The sequence below is a fragment of the Symphalangus syndactylus genome, chromosome 2, assembly GCF_028878055.3.
Source record: "Symphalangus syndactylus isolate Jambi chromosome 2, NHGRI_mSymSyn1-v2.1_pri, whole genome shotgun sequence".
Classification (NCBI taxonomy): domain Eukaryota; kingdom Metazoa; phylum Chordata; class Mammalia; order Primates; family Hylobatidae; genus Symphalangus; species Symphalangus syndactylus.
In genome coordinates this window covers 45,270,735-45,287,942 of record NC_072424.2, presented here as the reverse complement: position 1 = coordinate 45,287,942, position 17,208 = coordinate 45,270,735, and the positions used below count along the sequence as shown (strand labels likewise).

Below are 17,208 nucleotides of genomic sequence, written 5' to 3'. Positions count from 1 at the left end.
CTTGCCTGTCCCTTGGATTCTACATTTGATTAGTCACAGATGGTGCCGCATGACCCAGATGCCACAGACCAGCGGTCCCCAAGCTTTCTGGCACCAAGGACCGGTTCCATGGGAGACAATTTTTCTATGGACAGGGTTGTGGGGTAGAGGGAGGATGACTAGATTCCCACAAGGAGCACACAACCTAGACCCCTCTCACATGCAGTTCACAATAGGGTTTGCACTCTTAGGAGAATCTAATGCTGCCACGGATCTGACAGGAGGCAGAGCTCAGGTGGTAATGCTCACTTGCCTGCCGCTCACCTCCTGCTGTGTGGCCCTGTTCCTAAAAGGCCATGAACTGGTACCGGTCTGTGGCCCGGGGGCTGGGGACTCCTGCCATAGACCAACAGAAGTGAGGCCTCTCCCTCCCAAGGAACCTTTACCCTGATTAACCAAGGCCCTGCTGCAGAGCCCCGATCAGGTCACAGATGTACAATTTTACCTTTCTCATCCACTGCTCGATTTATGTCATAAGACCATGCATCATCTTCCCATTCCCAACCTGGAGGACAAGTCAACTCGCTGGGTGATGCTGCTTTATCGCCGTTCTTACAAAACAAAAATAAAAACAAAGAAGAGAGGTAAGCCATAGTGTCAGTAAGAGGCAAAGGGTCTGATATAGTTCCTCATTTAACTAGGGCATTCACACCTTTACTTAGATACCATCTTAGGGATCCATTTCACTCAGAAAAATCTCCAATCTTTATTTATTCACAACTGCTAAATAAAAATTAGTTTAAACTACCTTTTGTTTTTACTATTAGGGAATAGTATTAGGTTCAATCATGTGTAATTGCTGTTTTTATAGGTCAAAGTGGTTGAATCTCACCAATTTCTTATGGTTCAACTTAATATTATGAAATGGTGCAACTCTCTTTATGAGGGGTTACATGGGATAGAACCCATCAGAGAATGGATAAAACATTAAAGACACATGGTTGTTTGTTTCTTTGTTTTGAGACAGAGTCTTGCTCTGTTGCCGGGCTGGAGTGCAGCAGCGTAATCTCAGCTCACTGCAACCTCTGCCTCCTGGGTTCAAGCAATTCTCCTGCTTTAACCTCTTGAGTAGCTGGGATTACAGGTGCACACCACCATGCCCAGCTAATTTTTGTGTTTTTAGTAGAGACAGGGTTTCACCGCGTTAGCCAGGCTGGTCTCGAACTCCTGACCTCATGATCTGCCCACCTCAGCCTCCCAAAGTGCTGGGATTACAGGCATGTGCAACCACATCTGGCCTGTTTTTGTTTTTTTTGAGACAGAGTTTTGCTCTGTCGCCCAGGCAGGAGTGCAGTGGTGCAATCTTGAGTCACTGCAACCTCCCCTCCCAGGTTCAAGCAATTCTCCTGCCTCAGCCTCCCAAGTAGCTAGGATTACAGGCACCTGCCACCACACCTGGCTAATTTTTGTATTTTCAGTACAGACGGGGTTTCATCATGTTGGCCAGGCTGATCTCAAACTCCTGACCTTCAGTGACCCACCCACCTCGGCCTCCCAAAGTGCTGGGATTACAGGTGTGACCCACCACACCTGGCAGACACATGTTTTTGAGTACAGGGAAATGCTACTGGAGGTTCACGTTGATCATATACAATTGAGCAAAATTTATGTAAAATACTGACTTAAGTTTGCATAAAACTGAAGAGAGTTATGAAAAGAAAGTTTCTAAGTAAAGGAAATAAAGGTGGCCCATAAACATGAAAAAAGACTCAGCTTCACTTCAAATTAAGAGAGTGAAAATTGAAATAACAGGATACCACTTATTCATGTGGCAAAGATTATAAAGCAGGATGGTGAATGTTTAGGCAAACAGGCTTCTTGTACTTTTGTTGAAAATGTGAATTTATAAAACTTTTTTGAAGGTTATAAAATTTTATATGCATTTAAACCTAGACCAACCAAATGCAAGGATCTTCCCTACAGATAAACATTCATAAACATACAAAAATGTATGTTTAAGGATGTTCACTGTTACATTGCTTATAAAAACCAACGACTCAAAACCAAAAGCACCTAAATGCCCAGAAAGAGGATTAAATGAATTATAGTAGGTACATATAATAAAACATTCTGCGGCCATTTTTTAAAAGCTCATAGATCTATATGCATTGATACAAAAAATGTCCAAGATATATTGTTACGTGAAAAATGCAAGCTGTGAAACTGTGTGTGCAACACAATTCTATTTAGGTAGGGAAAAAGGAAGTTATATACTTGTTTATGAACAGAAATCAGACATCAATGGTTATCTTTGGGGAGTGGAATATGGAATGGGGAGAAGAATTACTTTTGATTTCCTTTAATGCTGCTTGGATGTTTTAAAGACAGAAACATTTCATTTGTTATACTATTAAAAACTAGGCTGAGCTTGGTGTCTCATGCCTGTAATCCCAGCACTTTGGGAAGCTGAGGCTGGAGGATTGCTTGAAGTCAGGAGTTCAAGACCCACATGGGCAACATAATAAGAACCCATCTCTACAAAAAAAATAAAAAATTAGTCTGGCATGGTGGCATGTGCCTGTAGTCCCAGCTACTGGGGAGGCTGAGGCAGGAGGACTGCTTGAGCCCAGGAATTTGAGGTTAGAGTGAGCTATGATCGCACCACTGTGCTCCAGGCCTGGGAAACAGAGCCCATCTCAAAAAACCCTCAAACAACAAAACCCTAGTTAGATAATAATAAAAATTTACCTAAAAAATTTGCACAATCCAAACTATACCATGTTCCAACATCGAGTTAAATAGGCCTCATTTCTATTCTAAAGAAAATACTTATTGTGGCACTTGTGTGGCTTAAGTTATAAGTGGAAGACTCTCCAGAACATAAGATGGAGCGGAGGAGAGGGTAAAGCCCAAGCCAGGTGGCTGCTGGGTTCCCTCAGATCACGATCAGAGGTGACAGGTGAGAGTTTCTCTCTGGAGCAGGCCACTCACTGCATCCGTGTAGGTGTCCTCGGCCGGCTTCCAGTCGCCCCCGGGGTAGCGGCTCTCATTCTGATAGACTTCATCAGTGAACTCCGTGTGACCCGCATCCGCCTCAGTCAGCAAGCTGTGGGGTGGGGAGGACTCAAGTTACCCAAGGAGACCGGGTAACCGGCAGCCTCGGCAATTGCCAACACTCAGGAAGCATCTACACCCTGGGAGTGGCACCACTTCCCTCCTCGCTTTACCCGTGTTGGTTCTGACTCCAAATTCCTCTTTGTACTAATCACTTTTGACATTCCTTTGAAGGAAGGGCCTGCTGGAACAACGTGACCTAAATCATAGAGAACTCCTCAAATTAGCAAGATTGCTCCTTCTCAGTAATGAGGATGGGGTCTGGGAAAAACAGCACTGCGGGCAACTTCTCACAGAGACCACAGACAGCGCCTTCCATGTTTCTGTTTCAGTTCCAGGCTGCTCCACTTTTTCTCAATGAAACTCTTGGCTAACAGTTCAAAAGAAAAGGGAGCTGTCCCCGCTATTTTTTAAAACAGAGTGTAGACGGTCTCATGAAGCCAAATGTGGCTTGCTTGGTCTACATAACACAAACTGAAGGGAGGAGTTTAAGTTTTCTGGGGAGTTCCTAGGTAGACAGCCAAACCAGGTCATTTCAGACTCCAAACTCCATTTGGGCATTTGGGAAATCCATACTGACTCTCTGCCATGTTAATTTCCCTCTTGGATTTGGAATTCTTTGGACAACCTGCAGAGGAAAGTTACAGAGGTTCCAACTTTGACTCACGTCTTCTGCCAGGTACCTACTCAAATGAGGGTATTTTTCCCTTTATTGTTTCTGCATCTTTTCTCTGCTGTATTCTCCCCTAGAATCCAGCACAGGAAAGGAATAAAAAAAACAAACAGTCCCAATCACTTATATAAATTGGGCATCACTTCTCTGGGCCTCAAAAAAGGAGAATAAAAGCCCTGGCTGCTGCCTCTAGGATTCCATCCAGCCCTGACATGCTTTGACCTTCTGCTTTTTCTATCACAATTTCCCTACCCTTTCCCTGTCCTCACTAACCTTCCTTCCTTCCAGCCAATTCAAACCCCATTTTCCTTCCCTTCACCAATCTCCCCCAACTCCACCCAGAGCAAGCTGCCTGAATTGAAAGCAATCACATGCAAGCAAGCATGTTTGGATCTTAAGAGAGCAATATTTTCTCTTCCCTCTCTCCCTCCCTCTCTAATGCCTATGCAATCACAGGAAATGAACAACAGGAGACCAAACTCTAGTTGGAGGCCTTAAAATTCAACTTCACAAGGTTTTTCCCTCCCAACTCAAGGCTGCTGTCATAAGATGGCAAGAAGAGGGAATGCTGGTTCTAATGTTATTGGCAACATTTAGCAAACAGGCTACAGTATCCCCCAGACTCCAGGGGAACCATCTTTACCACCTTCTACTGTTTATTTTTTTTCTTTCTTTTTAATATCAGCTTTTGAGATGTAGTTCACATATATGGAATTCATCCATTTACAGTGTACTTCCTACTGTTTCTTGCGGACGTTCTAGCATCATAGTTGAGTACTGGTTTGGGTGCCCATGCTAGACTTGGATTCTAGCCCTAACTATACCATTGACAGCTATGTGCCTTTGGACAAGTTATTTAATCTCTCTAGATCTCAGTTTCCCCATTTGCAAAGTGGAGATAATACTACTACTTGTTGAGAGATAATTCTCTGCGAGTCTCTTATGTTTCTGCGCATCTTGTGAGCTCAGGCACTGACTACCTTTGTTATGAGCTATCTTCTCAAAGATGTTTATATGGGGAACACTAAGATAGTCTCTCTCTGCATAGCAAAGGACCAGCCTGCTTACTACCCATTATAAAAAATTCAAGTCCCCTAAGCTTAGAGTTCTCTCATATAACTCAATCCACTGCGTGTACAGGTGTTATCTGGCCTTCTTCATGTTACTCTGTGGGAATTGGGGCATGAAAAAGTTGAGCAAATATTGATACTCTGGCATTGCTATTGCTGTGGGCAATAAAGTTCTTTTATTCTAACCCAGGAGTCACGTGCCGGCATCTGTGAAACTGTGACGGGGGACCTTGTTCGCTTGCAAGTAGGGTCAAATCTCAGATCCTTCTTGCCACTGCCTCCCTTGTAGGGCTGTAGTGAAGATTAAATAAGATGATGCCAGTGCCCAGCATACTGCCTGACACAGTCAAGCATAATAAATTCTCAAAATGTTAGTTACCAGGTGCTTTTTATATTTGCCTGTCTTATGGTGGAGCATCTTTCAACTTTCTATAAATTTCAATGGACTTAGTTCTGCTCAGTGGGTGTTACATAGCTATTATCAAGATGATGATGGAGATATAATATATTTAGCAATTTCTAGAGAAAGATTTCATTGCTATCCTTTTTACTCAGAAAATGGACAACTTACCTTCTTTCAGGATCAACTATCCACTCTCCTTCCCATTCCCAGCCTTTTGGAGGCAGAAAAAATTCTCTCTTGAGTTTTATTTTTCCTGTGACATCAGAAAACTTATGACGTCCTACTAATCCAGAAGTGCCCCATTTTCCAAACATGAGCGCTTGATTTTCATACTATTAAAAAAGAGATAAAATTGGAGAAACACCATCAGAGAACAAAAAATAAAGCTAGCGCATACATTTTCAAGTTCATCGAGGACTTAGGCTAGACAACTACAGAAAGCAGAAAAAAGCTTTATGCTCAGAAGGTATGGACCTAACTTGAGCTGTTACTGATTATGCAACTTTGGATAAATCATTCAACTTTCTAAGACTCAGTGTTCTCATCTGAAATCTGGGGATAATGCTACCTCTCCTATAGAGTCGTTCTGGAGTTTAAATGTGCAAATGATTGAACATGCTTTGTAAATAGTGATATAGCATTCTAATTGTTTCTTTTTTTTTTTTTTTTTTTTTTTTTTTTGAGACGGAGTCTCGCTCTGTCGCCCAGGCTGGAGTGCAGTGGCGCAATCTGGGCTCACTGCAAGCTCCGCCTCCTGGGTTCACGCCATTCTCCTGCCTCAGCCTCTCCGAGTAGCTGGGACTACAGGCGCCCGCCACCACGCCCGGCTAGTTTTTTTTTTATGTGTGTATTTTTAGTAGAGATGGGGTTTCACCGTGGTCTTGATCTCCTGACCTCGTGATCCACCCACCTCGGCCTCCCAAAGTGCTGAGATTACAAGCGTGAGCCACCGCGCCCGGCCACATTCTAATTGTTTCTACTATAATTTTGAATGGCTCAAGATAGTTCTGCGAACCTTATCTTTTAAATACCTATGAAAGTCCTCAGCTTATGAATGAGCAGATTTTATAAAATTTATTTGTAAGTCTACTGCTGAGAACTTGGGGCTCATTTCCCTGTAGAAACAATATACAATTAATGTTGCTATTTCCCAGGCAGTCCACAAAAAACCCATCTGAAACATGAAGGTCCTTTAATACCCAGCCCTTATTGGACCTAAAAGTTATGAGCCTTAATTCCATCTGGACTGTGGCAAGGAGACCAAGGCCTCTCTGGGAAGCAGGCTGAATGGCAATGGCAGACTCTGGCTTCTAAGGCATTCCTTTCCAAGTTAGAATCTATAAATCTATGATGGTCTGCTCTTCATCATGGCAACCATGGAAAGGGTAGAGATTTGTCAGTGTGGTGGGTGTCCCTGTTTGGATCCACACTAGAATTTCCAATTGTCTGCTGATGAATTCACCGAGAAAATGATTTGCATAAGCCATAGGAAAGCTTTTGGCTGAAGGAGAAAGGAGGAGATTTGAGTAGGGGCCTGATTAGGAAATTGGAATCAAGAGGACACAATAGTGCTTATCTTAGATATTGGCTGTCAGCCTGGAGGGGAGATGCACTTCAGGCAGAAACTAAAGGAACTGTTATCCTAAGGGACCTCAAGGCTTGGGGTCACATGACATGGACACAGAATGGAGAGCAAGACATTCCTCCTGTTCTGCTTGGAAGCCAGCATAGCTTTAGTAAAATCCAGGCAAAGACTTTGGCATGGACAAGAGGGTATCAGCAGCAGTGGAGATGGGAGCCTCAAGCAGCTTTGAGGGCTGTGGCTTTAGTCAGCAGGACTGGGGCAGGACAGTAAGAAAAAAGTATTCATGAGCAAGCACATGTGAAGCACCTCAAAGAATCCCAGAAATCTCGGGGGTGGGAGGGAATTTTGTAGAAAATTAAGTGCTGGTATTATTAGCACATGAAGGCAAGAGCCAGTAAAATTTCCATTATTATTAATGTGCCTCTGCTGGTACTCACAGGTGAGTCACACAGAACAACAGAAATGAGTGGATCATCTCTCTACATGAGTCGAAGCTTAGGCTTCACTCTATGCAGGGAAGGATCCAAAAATGGGAAAGAGTGGAAGGAAGGCCTGGGCTGGTCGATCATTGCTCAGGGCTGCTTTCTCCAGGTTTAGACCCAGCCACAGAGCTGGAGGGCAGGTAGATGCCAAGAAATCCTACAGGAAGGCAGGAATGAGCCTCTCCTTACCTATGCCATGAAGCCCCTACTCCACACAATCCAGCTGGCTGGACATCAACATCCTCCATTCAGGGCCTCCCTAGTGGCCTCCAGCACACCCTCTATCTTCACTAGCACTTCCAAGCCTGAGCTGTGATTCCCACACATTCCACTGTTTCTTAAAGTGGTCCCCACTCTCGCCCCATGTTGGAATCACCACTGGTGCTAATCCCTAACCCAAGCTACAGAATTGGAATCCCCAGGGTGCCCCTGGGAGTCTGCATGCTCAACAAGAGACCCAGTTTTGCAATCATTGCAACAGATTGTGAGATCCTTGAGGACCAGGCTTGGCTTCTTCATCATCTTCAGCACCTGGCTACCTGGCTCAGTGCCTGGCATGAAGCCACCACTCCCTAAAAGCTTCGATGGACAGATGGAGGGATGGAGGAATGAATGGTTAGGTGGACAGTAGGACAGATAAATTGTCATCATTTATTTATTCATTCAATAAACATGTATTGGGACCTATTATGTGCCAGGAACTGTTGAATGAATAAAAAGTAAAAATAAAAGATGGTCAAGGGTTGTCTTGCCTAGCAAGCAGATCAGAGCCACAATCCTGAACCAGTTGTCAGGTATAGCGGTGGGTAGCAGGAACAGACTTCTAGACTAGCTAAAATGATGACAGTCTCCTCCTCATTTATTTGAGCATGAAGGCCTATCTGTAGAGTGGTGTTCATCTGAAAATTATCAGAAAAGACCCACCAAATACATCTGGTAAATTTAAGTCAATAAGCACTTGAGTTAAAAATAGCATAAAAAATAAAAATAATTCTACTTTTAGCTGTAAACGTTTGTGAACATTGTTTTCATTGGTTTAATTGTAATGAGACTTTTCATTAACTAGATGGATTTTAAGCTCAGTGAAGGTTTTACAAATTATCTCTGTTGTTTTAGAAGTATTCAGGCAGCTTTTTTTTTGCCCCTGGACAAGCCTATCTGAGGCTTCCCTTAAGTGTGAAATGGATCTTCAGGGGTTTTAAGACCCTCTACCCCAAGTAAGCTTATCAAGATCTGAACATCTCAAGTGATCCCTCTCCTGGGTTGGTGTGTGTGTGCGTGTGCGTGTGTGTGTGTGTGTATATATACTCTACTTAGTGTCCCAGCATCAGGCACCAATAAGATTATTGCAGAGTTCTAGTTTTGAGAGCTAGAAAGACATCCATTTTCAGTATTGCTAGTAAGATTGTGGTGGAGGTCATCTAAGCCATCTCTTGGAATTATCACACAAAAGTGTTAATCACCATGGTGTGTTCCAATGTTGACAATAAAATTTCAAGAGCATCTTCTTTTATCCCTTAGGTTAAGATCCCTTGGATGGGATTTTAGGGGATGGTAAGGAGGGCTGTGGTTGTTTTTGGTATGTAAATATTTTCCATAAAGGTGAAAAGTAAAAGTACCCCTCCCCCGACCAAAGAAGAAAAGATAGTGAAATCACTAAAGGTACCATTTCAGCAAAGACGGTGAAAGTTCCTTCTGCGAAGCTGTTAAACTTCTTCTCCACAGCACTTAAGCCTAGCCAGATGTTCACTCGCAACTCCACAGGCACCTTTGGCCCGTTGTTTTTCTCCTGTGGATACTGTGAGATGAACAATAGCATGTGATGTTACATTAGGCACAGCACAGACTGTGACATTAAGTTAAAGCCAAAAGCAGAGGGAACATCTAATCATTGCTCTCACCAGTCTAATTTTATGTTTGCTTCAGTTAAAACATTTCCAGATGACCCTACAGCAAAGATTAAAATCACAATTAAAGCAGCAGATCTCACAGTGTGATCCATAGATTCCTGCCTACCCCTGAGACCTTTTCAGGAGGTCCACAAGGTCAAAACAATTTTTCTAATAACACTAACATGGTATTTATCTTCTTTACTGTATTGACACTTGCACTGGTGGTGCCAAAGCAAAGTGGAAAAAACTCCTGCACTGTAGCAGGAATCAAGGCCGGATTGCCAAAGTGGATCTAGTACTAACAGTAAAAGTAATAGTAATAATAACTGCAATCTCAGTGAAGAAACAAAATTCCAGTTTCACTAAAGAATTATCTTTTCCTTTTTTTCCCATGTGCAAAAACATAAAAATAAAAGGATTCTGTTGATGAAGCAGTAAAGATTACTGTTTTTTTTTGTTTTTTTTTTTGAGACAGAGTCTCATTCTGTTGCCGGAGTGCAGTGGCTCAATCTCGGCTCACTGCACCCTTGACCTCCAGGGCTCAAGCGCTCCTCCCACTCCAGCTGCCAGAGTAGCTGGGATCACAGATGCATGCCACTATGCCTGGCTAATTTTTGTATTTTTTTTGTAGAGACGGGGGTCTTGCCATGTTGCCCAGCTGGGTCTTAAACTCCTGAACTCAAACGACCCACCCACCTCAGCCTCCCAAAGTGCTGGGATGACAGGCGTGTCTGTGCCCAGACGAGATTACCAATCTTATTAAATCTCGACCCTTGAAAACATGTCTTGTTAATATTTTGTGTGATGAGATGGGAAGTACATGCGAAGCATTTCTGCTGCACACTGGCATATGATGGTTGTCTTGAGAAAAAGCTCTTGTGCAATTTTTTGAGTTGTAAGTTGAACTAGATTTTTGAAAAATGAAATATCACTTTTACTTAAAACTGCAATTGACAGGTAAACATGGTTATTCCAATTTGAGTATGGGGCAGGCATTTTTTTTTTTTTTTTTTTTAGCATAAACAAAGTGAGCCTCACACTCCAAGGAAAAGAACTCTATTTGTTGGTGATGACAAAATTCCAGCTTTCAAGTAAAATAAGAGAGTGTTGGAAAACTTGAATCTGTAACAATAAGTTTGATAGCTTCCCAACACATAAAGACTTTCTGATAAATGATATTAACAAATGTGATTTCAAAGTGTGATCTTTTTCAATATTGTATGATGAAATGTGTCATAACTCAGTGATCTACATAACTCAGTGAATTTTCCAAATGATCGTACATTATGTTACAAAATCATGCATGAATAAAAGAGTCATTCCAAGTCCAAGAAAGACCAAGGATTTTAATGTAGCTGAGTATGAAAAATTCATTGATATGGTTTCAGGTTTCACATTGCAATTAACCTTTTAAAAGCTACCACTTGAGTTTAGTGTCATATCAAAGATGAATATTCATAATTATCTGAAAAGGTTATTATAATACTCATCCCTTTTCCAACTACATATCTATGTGAGGCCAGATCCTCTTCATATACTTCAACCAAGTAACTAATTCCATCAGCTTAAAGGCACAGGAAGATGAGAGAATCCAGTTATGTTTCTGTTCAGCAAGACATTGAAGTTTGCAAAAATGCCAAATAGTCTCACTCTGCTTTCTGATTTTTTACACAAAATGTATTTTGTAAAAATATGTAGTTTATTAACATTTTAAATTAAATATGTAATTGATGTAATTTATGTTAGTAATGGGTTTGTTATTGTTATGGTTAAATCAATAAATATTTTAAAAATTTATCAGTTTTGATTTCTATTACAGTAAATATTGATAGGTATAACCTACATAAATCAAAGCTCTCTGGGGCCTTCAATCTTTTTTTTTAAAGTATAAAGGGGTCTCAAGACCAAAAAAACTCACGAGTTAAACAGGTCCCTAAACTGTGTAATGAGTATTAACAAAATCAGTAAATATATAAAACATTCTCTTAAAAGCATTTTGCTGTTTATCCACTAACTTCTAAAACCTAACACAGAGAAGGTGTCTTTGTCTCCTCTCCCACCCTCTGTGAAGTTTTATTTATTAATCAGTTTGCTTCCACCCACTGCTGAGGTCAATTATAATTGTGGTTCTATCTTAAGTAAAATTTATTCTACCAAGAGACACTTGAAAGAAGATAATCACTCTGATTCTATTTACACCCTCCTGATTAAAGAGCAATGAGTAAATTTATTACAAGTTAGCAGAATCTCCTTGTTTGAAGAGAACACTCTCCCCAACTCTGCTTTTTCTCTTCTTAATTGTTATTTCTCTGTCCGAAATGCAAAGAACTCCAGTTGGGGTTGGCCAGAAAGATGATGTCAAAACATATAGATGGGAACTATTCTGATTTCTTTATTTCGGCGCTAGGCTCACCTTTGATTCCCCATATACACACGCAGAGTTCTTAATACGGGGCCCTGGAACGGGCTTATGGGTCGTATGAAGCTCCTAAATTCTATGCAAAATATTAGCTGCACATGCAGTGTGCATTTCCCTGGAGGAGAAGGCCTGTGGCTTTCGTCAGGCACTTAAGAGAGTCTATGACTCTAAAAATATTCAGAATCTCTTCCCTAAAGTTACGATTGTCAAAAATGTTCAATTTGATTAGCTCATCAAATTGAAATTGATTCAATCTATTGCTCATTAGGTTAGTGCAACAGATTCCATGGACCATCCCTACTGCTTTCTCTTTCTTTCCCCAACATTCACTAGAATAAAAGGAAGAAAGGCATTGCCTTGCGTGAGATATTAGAAGTGAAATATTCATGCCAGAAAGCAAAGCATTCACAATGCCATGTTTATATTAATGTCACAAAGACATCTAAGGAGGTGTCCTCGATTGAAAGCCAGCCAACCTCAGATCACTCTCTCTCAGAATTATTGCCCCAGAGGGAGGGACCAGAATGGGCTAGAATTGATCCCAATCACCCTCACCATTCAATGATTAGCAAATGATATAAAGCAGCCCCTTCTTAGGAATACAGCTTTTTCATTTAGTGTGTTTCACGTGACACAGTGAAGCCATGTACCTTCAGAAAGATGGTTTGGGTTTTCCCACAGTATTTTCCAGATGCGTTCTCACCACTGGTGGAGTATAAGACCTGATGTGCGGGAATTCGTGCATAGGCCAGTCTCTTCTCTCCCCGGATCATCCAGATGATGATGTCAGGCATGCTGTTCTGTGGCTGGTCATGAGCATTGGATGGAAGAGGAAGCACAGCCATGGTTAGTCTAAATGGAGAGGGACTGAAGACCCTGTAGGCTGGACCCTCAGGGATTCATTTAGCAAAGAAACGCTGTGGTTAGGGCTCTGTCTCAAATTCCTGAGCTCCCATCTTCCAGGACCACACTGTGAGTTTGCAGGGCTGGGAGGCAGGCTGTGGCTGGCCTAAGGGAAGGGTGAGAAGCAGAGGCACAGCTTCACCTAGCAAAAGCCCCTCCTACTCTTCTCTGGGAGGTATCTTAGAAAATATTCCATCTTATCTCAAGCATCATTTGAAGAAAGCCACCAGCAGCAGTCAAAGGGTTAGAGATTGCAAATATTTTATAGGACAAAGAGTCTCTGGCTCACCATCCAATATTTGCCAAATCTGAAATATTAATTTTGTTTTCAAAAACCCCTTTTTTTCTGATTATAAAGAAGATAATCCAGCTTCCAGGGCTGGATATTCAAATGTCCCTATTGGCACACAGTGGTATAAAAAACTGCTTTTCCTAAGTCCACTATAGAACACTGTGAAAGTACCAAAGCATACAAAGTAGAAAATGAAATTACCTATAATCCTGTGTGCTTTTTCAAGTGTATTTTTACCCCCAAATATATGACTACCTACCCAACCCTCTGATTTCTGAGAGACAGGAGGAGTCGTCTCCTTACTTCCTCATTCTTCTAGTCCACCGAAGTTAGTGGAGGCCAGCATTTATCCAGCACTTACTGTGTGCCCTCAACTGTGCTAAGCCCTTTACACCTACCATTTTTTTTTTTTTTTTATACTTTAAGTTCTAGGGTACATGTGCACAATGTGCAGGTTTGTTACATAGGTATATATGTGCCATGTTGGTTTTGCTGCACCCATCAACTCATCATTTACATTAGGTATTTCTCTTAATGCTATTCTTCCCCCAGCCCCCCACCCTCCGACAGGCCCCGGTGTGTGATGTTCCCCGCCCTGTGTCCAAATGTTCTCATTGTTCAATTCCCACCTATGAGTGAGAACATGCAGTGTTTGGTTTTCTGTCCTTGTGATAGTTTGCTGAGAATGATGGTTTCCAGCTTCATCCATGTCCCTGCAAAGGACATGTACTCATCCTTTTTATGGCTGCATAGTATTCCATGGTGTATATGTGCCACATTTTCTTAATCCAGTCTATCATTGATGGACATTTGTACACCTACCATCTTTTTAAAATCTTCACACAACAAAGCTAACTAGTAAGCGCTATGTTTATCTCCATTTTACAGATGGGGAAACTGAGGCTGAGAGGTTGAATAACTTGCCCAATGTTATACATGGTAGAACCAAAGTTCAAATTCAGGTCTTCCCAACCCCAGCCAAAGCTGACATTTTAATCCTGTGAACTACAAAGATCATTCAAAATATTCTCCGACAGTACCATGAAAATGATAATGATTTGTCCACTTTTGAAGACATTTGCAAGATCACCAACTCAAAATTCTTCCCCTGCTCTGATTTCAATTACATTCATCATTAGCATCCTCAGCCCAGTTACTTCCTGATTTTTACAATCTGTCAGATCTGCTCAATATCCAAGATAATGTAGTAGATTCTCTTTCCACCACCCTATTCTTGGTGCCACTTCGCAGAGCCCTTCTTCCATATCAGGTGACGTTTGTGTAGTTTAAAAGTCCTACCTCTTCAGTCAGCTGCATTAATTTATCAAGCCAGTCCTCAATTTCTGCCAGTGTGGACTTCACATCTGTGGCTTCTGACCTCATCCTCACAGCCGCCTCATGTATTTGGGAGAGAGATCTGGACCGCAGCTTTCGGATCTGAGTATCGAGAACTGTGACATTGGCTTTTCCTTCCGTGAGAGGCAACGTGTATCTAGAAAAAGGAAGAAAAAAAGAAACAGAGGATTTGAAGAATAACCTAATTTTAGGCTTCAGAACTGTCAAATACATTTATGTTGGATTTCCATCTTGCAAACCACATCAACCTCCTAACTGAATCTACAAGCATTGCCTGGTTTACGCTGGAGTAGAGTGTATCTGGCATTGCCAGAGCAGACTGGCCAGTCTCTTAATGTTCATAAGGAATACAGGGAGATTAAAATCCCAAAGCTATTTTAGGCCTTAGGGTTTAACCTGCGGCCCAAGGAGTCACTGGAAAGAAGATGGAAACAGTGGCAGCTGAAAGAAACTGGCTTTCCCTTGTTTTGCTTCCTAGAATCACTTTACAGACCCACAAAATGATGGAAGAAGAAGGGAGGTTAGAGACCATTTAGCTGAAGCATACTTAACTTAGGGAATCCTGGGCCTCTAAGCAGTCTATGGGTGGGTCTTGAAGGTCTGTGAAACTCTGGAACTTATAAAGAAAACTGTGTCTATCTGTGTCAACACGTAGTGTGATGTAATGATGAACATAGGCTTTGGAGCCAACAACCTAGGTACTAATCGTGGCTCCATTCTTTACTAGTTCCATTGTCTTGACCAGTCACTTACTTCCTCGTCCTCCTATTTTCAAATGTGGGACATGCTTTTTAGGGATGTTGTGAGAAGGAAATGAGTGGCTGTATGGAAAGAATTTAGAAGAGTTGCATAGCAAAGTCTAAACAATGTTGCCATCCTCATCATCATCTTGTTGTCATCTTTATCATCACCATCATCTCATCAGATTCTCAAATGGGCCCATGAACTCCAGAAAGATTTATGAACCAACGATGTAGGCCAAATCTCCATTCAATATGAGAACTTGGATGTGTTGTGATGAGACCCCCAAGGGTTCCTGAGAATGGCTGAGCTAGAGCCAGAATTAGCCTTCTGCTGCCAGGCCTTCTCTCCCACCATGGCATCTGGTGGGACACAGGGTGAGGTTTTCACCAGGTTCAGGAAGCTCTGATTCACAGTGTCCCTACCTAGAATTTCCACTCACTTGAATTTCACCCAGCTTCTTCAATGAAGAAAATCCTAGCACGACTTCCCTTAAACACTGAATTTCCTGTTACATAAAGTTTAGAAAGATTCCAATTTGATTCCTCAAAAACAGTTCATATCAGTATAAATATCAAAACAGTATAAATAGATGACTGTGATTTGCTCTGCAAATCTTAAAATTCACAGACATTTTCTCCATGAAAGTTATTACCAAATGTTTCTGTTTGGTTTCATAAATAACTATGGCATTGTATTTGAAGGGTTAATTCCCCAGAGTGAGACTTTGAGGCAAAAAGATATCTGGAAGGCCGGGCGCGGTGGCTCACGCTTGTAATCCCAGCACTTTGGGAGGCCAAGGCAGGCAGATCACGAGGTCAGGAGATCGGGACCACGGTGAAACCCCGTCTCTACTAAAAATACAAAAAATTAGCCGGGCGTGGTGGCGGGCGCCTGTAGTCCCAGCTACTCTGAGAGGCTGAGGCAGGAGAATGGCGTGAACCCGGGAGGCGGAGCTTGCAGTGAGCTGAGATTGCGCCACTGCACTCCAGCCTGGGCGACAGAGCGAGACTCCGTCTTAAAAAAAAAAAAAAAAAAGATATCTGGAAGCTGTTAGTTCAAAAGTCACACTTGGGGCCTTGGACAAATAGATGTTGATTGTGAAATACATGGCAGGAAGAGGGGCTGAGTTGGCAAACCCAGCTCTGGGCGTCAGATATGTCATTTCACCTCTTTGGGCCTCTGTTTTCTCATTTACAAGATAAGGAGACTGAAGGACATGATCCCTTAGGACCCAGCTCTAACATTCAGAATTTAAACAAGCGCCCCAGCAGTACTTTGATTATGGTTGTGTTTCAATTACCTGGCTTTACCACTAGGAGGCACAAGAAGACAGGGTGACTTAGGGTGTTAGCCCAGCGTGGGGAATAAAGGCCTTTTTGCTTGTGGAAAGCATTCGATATGCTTTTCTTTCGGAACTTCCCTGTCCACTGCTTTATTAACCAATATTTAAAATGAATTTGGAACGAATCACTTCCCCCTTTGATTTCCATATGCTAAAAGATCTGAGCTGTTTCCCCGAATCAGTTATGAAAGGTCCGCTGGTTCAAGTCAAATCCACTGGTTTCCCCTAACAGAGGCTTGGCCACAGTGTTCATTAGGCATTCAGTAAAAGAGCAAGTAAAAGGGCTGTTTCTAAAAATATGTTTATGAATTAGAGCTATTGTTCTGAATGGTAAAATCAATGCTCCACCCCCAGATCCCATTCTCCGTAGGAGCCAGAAGTCACCCTTCTCCAGGGTGGGGGTCATCCTTGAGTTGATGAGAAGCAGAGGCTCAGGCTTGCTTCTTCCTCACCCCCCCATCCCTTGCCTGAGGCTGCCTGGGACATGCTTCCGGGAGTGCGGCCTCAGCCTCCCTAGGCTACTTGAGAACTGGCACCAAATCAGAAAGTGGAGCTTTTCCTGTTGGTGATTCAGGCACTCCTCCCAGTGAGGGCTTTTTACGAAGTTTGAATAATTCAAAATCACTTCTTAGACAAACATTAGAAACAATTCCACAGGCTTTACAGTCTTAGAATTTCAGGGAGGAGCGCCTGGATGAAAATTCTGAGATAGGTGTAAGATCACTGTACCTCGTGTCTTCTATAACTTCATCTATCAGCTTCAGCCACAATTCAGCCAACTGGTTTGCGGGAATTTTACCTTGTATCCCTGATTTTAGAACTTCTATATTTGTTTGCTGAAGAATTTGAAAAGAGAGGAAATAATTGATAATTGTTCATTACGCCATTATACCTTCATATAGTTTAACCTGTGAAATCATGTAAATATTTTTATATATTCAAAAAACAAATAAA

The 17,208-nt window shown here is 42.0% G+C and overlaps 1 protein-coding gene across 2 annotated transcripts in view; it reads right to left on the bottom strand.

Annotated features, from left to right (window-relative positions):
- MYOF (myoferlin) overlaps nt 1–17,208 on the bottom strand; it is a 176,743-nt gene that overhangs the window by 54,357 nt on the left and 105,178 nt on the right. For both annotated transcript variants that reach the window (XM_055255282.2, XM_055255290.2), the window contains 7 exons: nt 16,984–17,090; nt 14,112–14,304; nt 12,268–12,423; nt 8,973–9,104; nt 5,408–5,571; nt 2,971–3,085; nt 485–590 (listed from right to left, as the gene is read on the bottom strand). In XM_055255282.2, the coding sequence (XP_055111257.1) occupies nt 485–590; nt 2,971–3,085; nt 5,408–5,571; nt 8,973–9,104; nt 12,268–12,423; nt 14,112–14,304; nt 16,984–17,090 (973 nt within the window). The remainder of the gene's footprint in view (nt 1–484; nt 591–2,970; nt 3,086–5,407; nt 5,572–8,972; nt 9,105–12,267; nt 12,424–14,111; nt 14,305–16,983; nt 17,091–17,208) is intronic.